The sequence below is a fragment of the Orycteropus afer genome, unplaced genomic scaffold, assembly GCF_000298275.1.
Source record: "Orycteropus afer afer isolate SDZICR_OR568_19922 unplaced genomic scaffold, OryAfe1.0 scaffold00541, whole genome shotgun sequence".
Taxonomy (NCBI): domain Eukaryota; kingdom Metazoa; phylum Chordata; class Mammalia; order Tubulidentata; family Orycteropodidae; genus Orycteropus; species Orycteropus afer.
Genome location: NW_006922128.1, coordinates 528,182 through 539,973, shown reverse-complemented (window position 1 = coordinate 539,973; position 11,792 = coordinate 528,182). Strand labels below are relative to the sequence as shown.

Sequence of the window (11,792 nt, the reverse complement as noted above, 5' to 3'; positions counted from 1 at the left end):
CCAGTCTCATCATGGGGAATACTACATCCAGCTGCCCAGCCATTCAACCAGACCCAGCCAAGGTGACACACAGACTTAACTGCCACACAATGTATACCTGCAGATTGGGAAAAAATATTCAGCAGCAACATACCTGACAAGGGACTTATCTCTAGAATTTATAGAAAACTCTAACACCTCAACAACAAAAAGACAAATAATCCAATTTAAAAATGGGCAGAAGAACAAGACTTTGATGTATTTTGATGTGCCACTTGAGTGTGGTGTCCCCCAGTACTATGGCCCTGAGTCGGAAGATCTTTGGATCTCTCTCCCACAGTGTCTGGCTGTCTGTGAGGGATTACTCTATGTCTGTCTTCTGTTGTTTCTGTAAGGATTGTGAGTATTTTGTATCACTGGTACCTGTGCAAGATTAGCCTTCGCTGAATCTATCCTTGGTCTAGAGTATACTTCTGTTCACTGACCCCCATCTGAACCTATCAGATGTTTATGTGTTTATCTGTAGCCTGGTGTTTGGTGTTAATGGTAATGCAGTATTGTGGATATACTGGTTGGTATTAGCATCTGTCGTCTAGACACATGTCCATGTGCACAATTCAGTGTCCTCCCTTTTCCTGATGCTATCATGGTGGTCATCATATCATCCCACGTTGGTGAGTAGTGATTGGGGTCTTAAAAGCTTTCAGGAGGCCATCTAAGATGCAGCTAATGGTCTCCTATTGTCGGAAGTGAAGATGAGTGCAAAAAAACAAAAGCATCTAGAAGCAATCAGCCCTAGGACACGATGGTCCTCAAGACCAGAAGAACGAGATGGTGCCCGGCTACCAATGCCAACCACTCAGGAAAGGATCAAATCTGGAGATCCTGGATAGAGTGGGAGGGGAAACGTGGGACAAAATCAAAAAATGCAATAATGACCAGAATTATTGGTCAAATGGAGTCTGGTGAGACCCCCAATACTACGGCCCTGGGATACATTCTGGGCCTGGAATAAAGCTCACTCCCAGGGGCTGGCTGTCAGCGCAATAGTAAACAAGATGTACACACAGACCACTCAACCCAGAGTGATGCACCCACATACTCTATGGAAATACATCCCTTGGAGCAATCGACCACGGGGCACCAGAGGGACAAGATTCGCACGGAGGAAATACAGGACATGCAGGGGTGCAGAACTATGCGGGGCACAGGGGGCGGGGGTTACTGGGCAGGGAGGGGAGGAGACTGGGTTAGGGTTGGGGATGGTAAACGTGGGCTGAAACTAAATGTGCACATGATGTTGAATGTAAAACAAACTCTTAAAATAAAATTTTAAAAAATAAATAATAAAAGTGGGCAGAAGATATGAACAGACACTTCACCAGAAAGGATATTCAGGCGGCCAACAGACATATGAAGAAACGTTCACGATCATTAGCCATTAAAAAGACGCAAATCAAAACAACAATGAGATACCATCTTGCTCCAGCACTAGTAACAAAGTTCGACAAGACAGAAAATAACAAATGCTGGCAAGGCTGTGGAGAGATTAGAACTCTGATACACTGCTGGTGGGACTGTAAAATGATAGAACTACTGTGGAAGTCAGTATGGCAATTCCTTAAAAAGTTGGAATTAGAAATACCATTTACCCAGCCATTCCATTACTAGGTATATATCCTAAAGAAGTGAGAGCCAGGACAAGAACAGATATATGCACCCCCACGTTCATTGTAACACTGTTTACAATAGCAAAAAGATGGAAACAACGTAGGTGTCCATCAACTGAGAAATGGATAACCAAAGTATGGTACATACACACAATGGAATACTATGCAACCCTAAAGAATAATGTAGACTCTGCAAAACACTGCATAACGTGGATGACTTGGAGGACATTATGCTGAGTGAAATAAGTCAATCACAGAAGGACAAATACTGTATTACTTCACTATTGTAAAAATCAAGGAAAGGTTTATATATGGAAGGAAATTTTCTTTGTTGGTTACCAGGGGTGTGAGGGGAGGGAAGGGAACACTGTTAGATAGGTAGAGACAAGTATTGATTTGGGTGAAGAGAAGGGCAATGTACCAAATGTGAGTGAACAACATGGTGGCACTAAGGAAGAGGAATACAAAGAGAGGTACGTGGGAGGTACAGACAACAAAGATGAAGCCTTTTGCATGTACTGTACTGTGTTGTCAGTGATGAGAAGCATTGATATATGGATGGATAGATGGTGGAGTGAATGATCAGGTATGTTTAGGCAGGCAGTAGGGTGCCCATGACCATGTATAGTATTGGCAAAACATGTTTCTACATGCATATTTGTATGTACTGTAAGAATGTCCAGGTATATAGTAGAGCTGACAAGGGGCAAGGTTGTGGTGACTTCTTGGCCATCGCCTGCAACCCTGAGGGAGTGAGTAGTTGGACCTGTGGGCTTGGGATCACAGTCGCAGGGGACATCAAGTTCAATTGGCATAACATACTACACAAAAACATTGTTCCACATTCTACTTTGGTGAGTAGCTGTTTTTGTTGTTATGTGCCATCGAGTCACCTCCAACTCATAGTGACCTTATGTACAATAGAACGAAACACTGTCCAGTTTTGTGCCAGCCTCACAATCCCTACTATACCAGAGCCCATAGCCACCACCATGTCAACCTGTCTTGTTGAGGGCCTTCCCCTCCTTTGTTGACCCTCCACTTTACCAGCATGACATCCTTCTCCAGACAATGGTCCCTTCTGACAACATGACCAAGGTAGGTGAGACGAAGTCTGGCCATTCTCGCTTCCAAGGAGCATTCCAGCTGCACTTCCTCCAGGACAGATTTGTTAGTTCTTTTACCAGTCCACAGTACTTTCAGCATTCTTTGCCAACACCACAACTCAAAAGCATCTACTCTACTTTGGTCTTCCTTATTCATTGTCCAGCTCTCACATGAATATGAGGCAACTGAAAATATCATGGCTTGGGTTAGGTGCACCTTAGTCTTCAAGGAGATATCTTTGCTCTTCAGCACTTGAAAGAGGTCTTTTTAACAGATGTGCCCAACGCAATATGTCTTTTGATGTCTTGACTGATGCTTCCACTGGTGTTGATTGTAGAGCCAACTAACATGAAGTCTTTGACAACTTCAATCTTTTCTCCATCCATCATGAAGCTGTTTATTGGTCCAGTTGTAAAGATTTTTGTTTTCTTTATATTGGGGTGTAGTCCATACTGCAGACTGTAGTCTTCAATCTTCATCAGTAAGTGCTCCAAGTCATCCTCACTTTCAGCAAGCAAAGTTGTGTCATTTGCATATCGCAGTTTGTTAATGAGTCTTCCTCCAATCCTGATGCTGTGTTCTTCATATAGTCCGGCTTCTCGAATTATCTGCTCAGCATAAAAATTGAATAAGTATGGGGAAAAGTTACAACCCTGACACACTCCCTTCCTGATTTTAAACCATACAGTATCCCCTTGTTCTGTATGAACGACAGCCTCCTGGTCTATGTACAGGTTCCTCATGAGTACAATCAAGGGTTCGGGAATTCCCGTTCTTCTCAGTGTTATCCACAATTTGTTATGATCCACACAGTCGAATGCCTTTGCACAGTCAATAAAACACAAGTAAACATCTTCCTGGTATTTTTTACTTTGAGCCAAGATCCATCTGACAGCAGCTGCAATATCCCTCACTCCACGTTCCCTTCTGAATCCAGCTGGCATTTCTGGACATTCTCTGTCAGTGTACTGGTACGATCATTTTTGGATTATCTTCAGTAAGATTTTACTTGCATGTGGTATCAATATAATTTCCACATTTTGTGGGATCACCTTTCTTTGGAATGGGTACAAATATGGATCTCTTCTAGTCAGTAGGCCTGAGATACAACCTGAGATATGCAGATGATACAACTTTACTTGCTGAAAGTGAGGATGACTTGAGGCACCTACTGATGAAGGTTGAAGAATACAGTCTGCAGTATGGATTACATCTCAATATAAAGAAAACAAAAATCCTCACAACTGGACCAATGAGCAGCATCACAATAAATGGAGAGAAGATTGAGGTTGTCAAAGAATTCATGTTGCTTGGTTCTACAATCGATGCCAATGAAAGCAGCAGTCAGGACATTAGACGACGTGTAGCATTGGGAAGGTCAACTGAGAAGGAACTGTTTCAACTGCTGAGGAGCAAAGATGTCTCCTTGAGGACTAAGGTGCGCCTGACACAAGACCATGATATTTTCAATCACCTCGTATGCATGTGAGAGCTGGAAAATGAATAAGGAAGATCAAAGAAGAGTTGATCCTTTTGAGTTGTGCTGCTAGTGAAGAATGCTGAAAGTACCATGGACTGCTAAAAGAACTAACAGATCTGACCTGGAGGAAGTGCACCCAAAATGCTCCTTGGAAGCAAGAATGGCCAGACTTTGTCTCACCTATTTTGGTCATGTTGTCAGAAGGGACCATTTCCTGGAGAAGGATGTCATGCTCGGTACGGTGGAGGGTCAACAAAAGAGGGGGAGGCCTTCAACGAGATGGACTGACATGGTGGCTGCAATGATGGGCTCAAGTATATCAGGGATCATGGAGCTGGCAGAGGATCAGGCAGTGTTTCGTTCTGCTGTGCATGGGGTCACTATGAGTCGGAAACAACTCGACAGCACCTAACAACAACAACAACCAGTCAGTTGGCCAGATAGCTGTCTTCCAAATCTCTTGGCATAGCTGAGTGAGGGCCTCCAGTGCAACATCTGTTTGTTGAAACATCTCAAAGAGTATTCCATCAATTTCCAGAGCCTTGTTTTTTGCCAGTTCCTTCAGTGTAACTGGTGAATAGCTACCAGGGTCTTAAAAGCTTGCAAGGGGCCATCAAGATTCAATGATGGGTCTCTCCTTGTCCAGAGCAAAGTAGAATGAAGAAAAGCAAAGATGCACCATGCGATTCTCAGCCTATACAACTATGAGACCAGAAGAACTAGATGGTGCCCAGCTACCACTGTCAACCACTCAGAGAGGTATCTATGTAGGAGATCCTGGACACAGTGGGAGAACAATGTGGAATAAAACTCAAAATCATTTAAAAAAAAAGAGAGAGAGAGAGAGAGACCACGTTTACTGGTCTGACAGAGCTTGGTGGAACCACTGAGACTATGGCCCCTAGAAGCCCTTCAGGTCTGGAATTGAACCCACTCCTGTGGCTTCCAGCCAAACAAAAGACAGGCATACGAGCTGAACATTTACATTAGGTAGATACACTCCCTGGAGAGATCAATCACGGGAGAATAGAAGGGCTGTGTATGCACAGGGAGACAGCTCAGGGGGCAGGAGTGCATGGAGGGAAGGACACAGGGAAGAGATAACTATGGGGAGTAAGTGGGAGGGGAGCTGTTACATTGTGGGGAATTGCAGTCAATGTCGTGAAACAAAATGTGTATGAACTGCTTTATGGAAAATGAATTTGCTCTGTAAACTTTCACCCAAAGCACAATAAAAATTTTTAAATAATTTAAAAAAAGTATTTCTTCCCTTGCATTTCACACACAAGCCCTATTTCCCTTGACATAAGCAGTTTGTGCTGTGGGAGTCTCGCACGCGGCCCCGTGACGTGAGCAGTTTGTGCTGTGGGAGTCTCGCTTGCAGCCCCACACCCCCCAGGTCCTTGCACCTCATGCCCTCACTGCCCTCCAGCCAAGACCCTGCCCTCTTCATGGGTGGTGGGGAGAGGGACACCAAGACAGTGGGGAACAGCAGTCAAGGCCACCTGCACCTCTGCTGGCCCTGTCCGTCCTTCAGTCCGTCTGCATCTCCAAGGGCCATGCCCTCTCCCCTTGTTTCTCCCAGAACCCACCAGAGGGCCCCAGTTCCCCTCAGACTAGCTGCATGTTGTGGGGCCGGTCTGCTTCCACCCACACCCCAATCCACTCACAGCCCGACCCATCCACACCTCATCCCAGCACTGGTTGCCAGCACATGTCCTCTCCCTCTGCAAGCCTGGGGCCCAGGTCCTCCAACGCGCAGGTGACAGTAGCCAGTGCTTGTGGACAGATGTGGAAACAGGCCCAAGATGCTAAGCCTGCCCAGGCTAGCAGGGGATCCGTAATCTGTGCTATGATTGATTACTGAGCCCCAAGAGGAGCGGGGCATGGGTGTGCTACTGCCCCCACAGCGGGAAGCTGGGACGAGGCAGAGGCTCTACGTGGCACTGCCAGGCGGTGGGCAGGGGTGTTGGGGCCCCACACAGCCATTCAAAGACCAGCCCCTACTTCCTCCCCACTCAGGAAGCAGCCAGGTGTGGGGCATGAGGCAGACGTGGTCCCCGGGCCCTCAGACAGTGCCACCTGCATCCACCCACACCCGCCAAGGCTCTGTGCAGCAGCTCAGGGAGGTGTCTACAGCAGCTCTGAACCCTGCAGGTGGAGCCGACCTCCTCCCTTGCCCCAGTCCGCACCTCTCCCTACTGCACACCCCCCACTCAGGCTCTGTCCTAGCTGCCTGGCCCCTAGGCTTTCAGCTCAGGTTTTGTGAGTTCAGATTGAACTTGGATAAGTGGAGCTAGTCATGGGATTTGAAGAAGGACAATCAAATTCTTTCTCAAGGGCCTTGGCCAGAGGCAGCAGAGCCGGGAGCACCCACAGCTACTGCACGGAGGGATGCCCAGGCAGGCAGGGCTGTGGCACAGGGGGTCAGCCACCCAGCAGTCAGCAGCTGGACACTGCGCCCCCTTCAGCCGTGCAAATCCTGGTCAGCCTAACAATGACCCTGTAGAGGAGGCGTCCACCAGGCCACCCAGCGAAGCAGGCCTAAGGCCCCTCCCGTACAGAGGGGTCCAGACTGGAGCATGTGACCAAAGCCCTGTGCACCCCACTTCCACACAGGCGGGTCCTGGGTTCTGCAGAGGGGCTCCTGCCAGGGAAGGCACAGCCTAGTCAGCTCCCAGCCCGGAGGATGGGCCTCGGGCAGGTCCAGATCAGGCAGGTGGGAGGGGGGGCAGGATGCACACCGCGGTGAGGCCCAGGTGAACACAGGTGGGGGTCTACCTTGAAAGAAGCTCTTCACCCTGAGGTAACTGACGCTTAGGCGTAGGACGGAGAGCTTGTCCAGTTTGGAGATGATATCGGGCGGAAACGGCAGGAGGCTGGCCAGGTGGTCCAGCTCAGCGTTGAGGCGGTCCCGGTGCCGCTTGGAAGGGTTGGACTTCTCAGACTCCAGGGCGGGCCTCCTGTGAAGAAACGGAACTGCTGTCAGATTGCAGTTTCCCAGCCAGGCACTGTGGGAGGGTAGGATGGCACCTCACGGCAGGGTGGACCCCACGGGCACCATGGGCCCCCAGCAGGACAGACCCCATGGTGGATGGATCCCCTGGTGAGACGGACCCCACAGGCACCATGCACCCCATGGCGGGATGGATTCCACAGAGGGGTAGATCTCACAATGGGACGGACCCCATAGCAGGACAGACCCCACATAGGGACAGACCCCATATGGGGACAGATCCCACGGAGAGACAGACCCCGTGGGCACCATGGACCTCACGACACAACAGATTTCACAGCAGGCCGGACCCCACAGCAGGATGGACCCCACAGGAAATTGTCCTCTGCGGGCCCCGCTGTCTGTAAGTGTCTAGGAAACGCTGACAAGACTAATCTCACTCATCCCAAAGCTGTGCTTTCCAGGAAAATGAAAGTGCTCACCAAGGAAGGCAACTCATTATTGGGGGGGGGGGGCGGAGAATGGCAAAGGAAAGCATCCAGCAGGCTGGAGACGTGAGCTCACTGCAAAGGTGAAAGTGTGGGTCCCACCCGCCCTGGCTGGAGACTGGGGACCTGGCGCCCGAGCAGCTGTGTGACTAGGGCGCCTCTCTTGACCTCTCTTGTCTGCGGGGAGCAGTACCCTGCCCAGGGCTGTCTGGCTGAAGAGCAAACATGTCACATGCCACCTGTCTCCAGCCTCCTTCAGGTGCCCCTCCAGGTCTACACAAGACACACCCCTTTGAGCAGATGAAGAATTCATCATGGTAACAGTACTGATACCCCCAGGCCCGTCTGGTTGTGGAACCCCGCCCCCATGGGCGCTCAGACACCCCATCCCTGTGTGGGCTCACTTTCCCCATCCAGGTGTGGAACCCATCCCTGTGCCTGCTGAGACACCTTCCCTGTCCAGGTGTGGAACCCCGCTCCTGTGATCACTCACACACCATGCCCATCCACATGTGGAACCCTGCTCCTGGCACTCAGACACCCCACCACACAGTGACACCAACTTTCCCCGGTTACTGGAGGAGAAACTGAGGCACCAGGAGGTGGATTTCAAGCAACACCCGACCCAGGGCCCACCTCGTGAGCACACCTCGCCAAGGCAGGCCTTTGTGTTGTCTGTCTGTCCTCTCTAAAGGACAACAGACAGCCCCGTGTCTGTGCTGCAGCAGGACAGTCCCCAGGGCACCGGAGAGGCACAGCAGCAGTCCCCCGACCAACGGGCCAGGCGTGGAACCCCCACCTCAGCCAACGGCCCCACGCTGCTTTTTCCTTTGTCATTCTGTCACTTTTCCTTATAAAAAATGAGCAAAGTAGCCAAGGGTGTTTCCCTTTTGGCTTCTTGTATCAGAGAATATCGCGTGGGGGTGAGGTCCCCTGGCTGCAGGGCTCAGGTCTCTCACTTAGAAGTAAGTTCTGTCTGAACCCCGCCAGCAGACACCCCCATCTGTATCTGGTGAACTGAGTCATATCCCAATTACACAGCAGCCTGGCAGCATCCGCGACACAGGTCTGACCAGGATGGTGGGGCCTCCTGGATGCCACGCCACTTAATGCATCAGCACTTGTGGAAAGGCCACCCAATGCACTATGAACTTCTGGAGCCGCCCTGGGGAGCAGGCGGGCGCCCCCTCCATTCCGATCTCCACGGGGTCTCCCTCTAGGCACGATCTGCATGATCTCTGCATGATCTCCACATGATCTCTGTGTGGTCTCTGCATGTTCACCATGTGATCTCTGTGTGATCTCTGCATGAGCTCCACATGATCTCCACATGATCTCTGTGTGGTCCCCACGTGATCTCTGTATGAGTTGCATGATCTCCACATGATCTGTGATTGCTGTGTGATCTCACATGATCTCTTATGATCTCTTCATGATCTGTGTGATCTCCACGTGACATTTGAACTCTGAATTTCCATCACTTTTTCATATCAATGTGGAGTATCCAGACAATGGGGTGTGGACATTTGCTTACTGATTTATAATTCTATGAAAGTAAAAAACAAAAAACTAACATTATTTAGAACTTTTTTAAAAAAATTTTTATTGTGATTTGGCTGAAAGTTTACAGAGCAAATTCATCTTCCATACAGCAGTTCACATATCCTTTGTCTCATGACATTGACTGCAGTTTCCTACAATGCAACAGCTTCCCTCCCACTTCCTCCCCACAGTTAGTCTGTGTCCATCCCTCCATGCACTCCTGCCCCCCAAGCTGTTTCCCTGTGCATAAGCAGCCCTTCTTTCTCCCATGATTGATCCCTCCAAGGAGTGTATCTACCTAATGTTCAGCTCACATGCCTGTCTTTTGTTAGGCTGCAAGCCACAGGAATGGGTTCAATTCTAGACCTGAAGGGTAGCTAGGGGCCATAGTCTCAGTGGTTCCACCAGGCTCTATCAGACCAGCAAACCTCGTCCCCCCCCCCCTTTTTTTTAATGGTTTTGAGTTTTGTTCCACATTGTTCTCCCACTCTATCCAGGATCTCCTACACACATCCCCCTCCAAGTGGTTGACACTGGTAGCCGGGCACCATCTAGCTCTTCTGGTCTCATAGTCGTATGGCTGAGGATCGCATGGTGTATCAGTCCTTTGGACTAATTGTTTCCATGATTCTTTGGTTTTATTCATTCTTCTTTGTTCTGGACGAGAAGCCATCATTGCATCCAGATGGCTGCTGGCAAGCTTTTAAGATTCCAGTCTCTACTTGCCACAGTAGGATGTGGAACAATGTTTTGTGTAATATGTTATGCCAATTGAGCTTGATGTCCCCTGCAACCATTGTCTCAAGCCCACAGGTCCAACTACTCACCTCTCTGGGTAGCTGGCTGTGGCCAAGAAGTGACTACAACCTTGTCCCTTGTCAGTTCTATTATATACCTGGGAATTCTTACAGAACATAAAAATACACTTGTAGAAACATTGTCTGCCAGCCCTGCACATAGTCATGGATACATTCCCTGCTGCATAGACATACCTAATAGTTTAGCCTGCCCACCCATCTATCCACCCATATACCCGTGTTTGCCTTCACTGATAACACAGTACTGTAGGTGCAAAAGGGTTCATCTTTGTTGTCTGCACCTCCCGCACCTCTCTCTGTCTTTCTCTTCCTCAATAACACCATGTTGATCACTCACACTTGGTACACTGCCCTTCTCTTCACGCAAATCAATACTTGTCTCCACCTATCTAACAGTGTTCCCTCCCCTCCCCTCCCAGCCCTGGTAACCACAAAGAAAATTTCCTTCCATATAGAAACCTTTCCTTGATTTTTCACAATAATAGACTAATACGATATTTGTCCTTCTGTGATTGACTTATTTCACTCAGCATAATGTCCTCCAAGTTTATCCACGTTATACAATTTTTTGCAGATTCTATGTTATTCTTTAGGGCTGCGTAGTGTTCCATTGTGTATGTACCATACTTTGGTTATCCATTCTTCTGTTGATGGACACCTAGGTTGTTGCCATCTTTTGGCTATTGTAAATAGTGCTGTGATGAACATGGGTGTCCTGGCTCTCACTTCTTTAGGATATATACCTAGTAATGGAATGGCTGGGTCAAATGGTATCCTAATTCCAACTTTTTAAGGAATTGCCATACTGCTTTCCACAATGGTTGTATCATTTGACAATCCCACCAGCAGTGTATGAGAGTCCCAGTCTCTCCACATCCTTGCCAGCATTTGTTATTTTCTGTCTTGTTGAACTTCACTACTAGTGCTGGGGCAAAATGGTGTCTCATTGTTGTTCTGATTTGCATCTCTCTAATGGCTAATGATCATGAACATTTCTTCATGTGTTTTTGGCTGCCTGAATATACTCTTTGGTGAAGTATCTATTGATGTCTTCTGCCCATTTTTAAATTGGATTATTTGGGTTTTTTGTTGTTGTTGAGGTGTTGGAGTTTTCTATAAATTTTAGAGACAAGTCCCCTGTCAGATATGTCATTGCCAAATATTTTTTTCCCAATCTGTATGTTCTCTTTTGACTCTTTTGGAGAAGTCTTTGGAAGGACATAAAAATTTAATTTTCAGAAGGTCCCATTCATCTAGTTTCTCCTCTGCTGTTTGTACATTTTGGGTTATGCTTAATAGTCTATTTATGTTATATCTTAATAAATAAACAACTCACTGTCACCGAGTCAAATTTGACTCACAGCAACCCCTCCTTGGGTTTCTGAGGTAGTATCTCTATGGAAGTAGATTGCACAGTCTTCCTTCTGAGGAGTGGCTGGTGGGTTTGAACCGCCAACCTTCTGGTCAGCAGTCAAAGACTTAGGCACTATATTCGTTGTTTGTTGTTATGTGCCATCAAGTTGGACCCAACTCATAGCAATCCCTCCTTGGGTTTCCAAGGTGGTATTACTAAGGAAGTAGACTGCCCAATCTTCCTTCCAAGGAGTGGCCTTAGGCAGTATGCTACCAGAGCTTCCAGGTGCCCTAGTTTTTCCTTGAGGAACTTTATAGTTTTAGGTTTCACATTTAAGTCTTTGATCCATCTGGAGTTAGTTTTTATGTACAGTGTGAGGTACAGATCTTGTTTCATTT

The 11,792-nt window shown here is 48.0% G+C and overlaps 1 protein-coding gene across 1 annotated transcript in view; it reads right to left on the bottom strand.

Moving 5' to 3' along the window:
* LOC103209902 (aryl hydrocarbon receptor repressor-like) overlaps positions 1–11,792 on the bottom strand; it is a 156,163-nt gene that overhangs the window by 125,300 nt on the left and 19,071 nt on the right. The window contains 1 exon segment of the mRNA XM_007955804.1: positions 7,018–7,199. Coding sequence (XP_007953995.1) covers positions 7,018–7,199 — 182 coding nt within the window.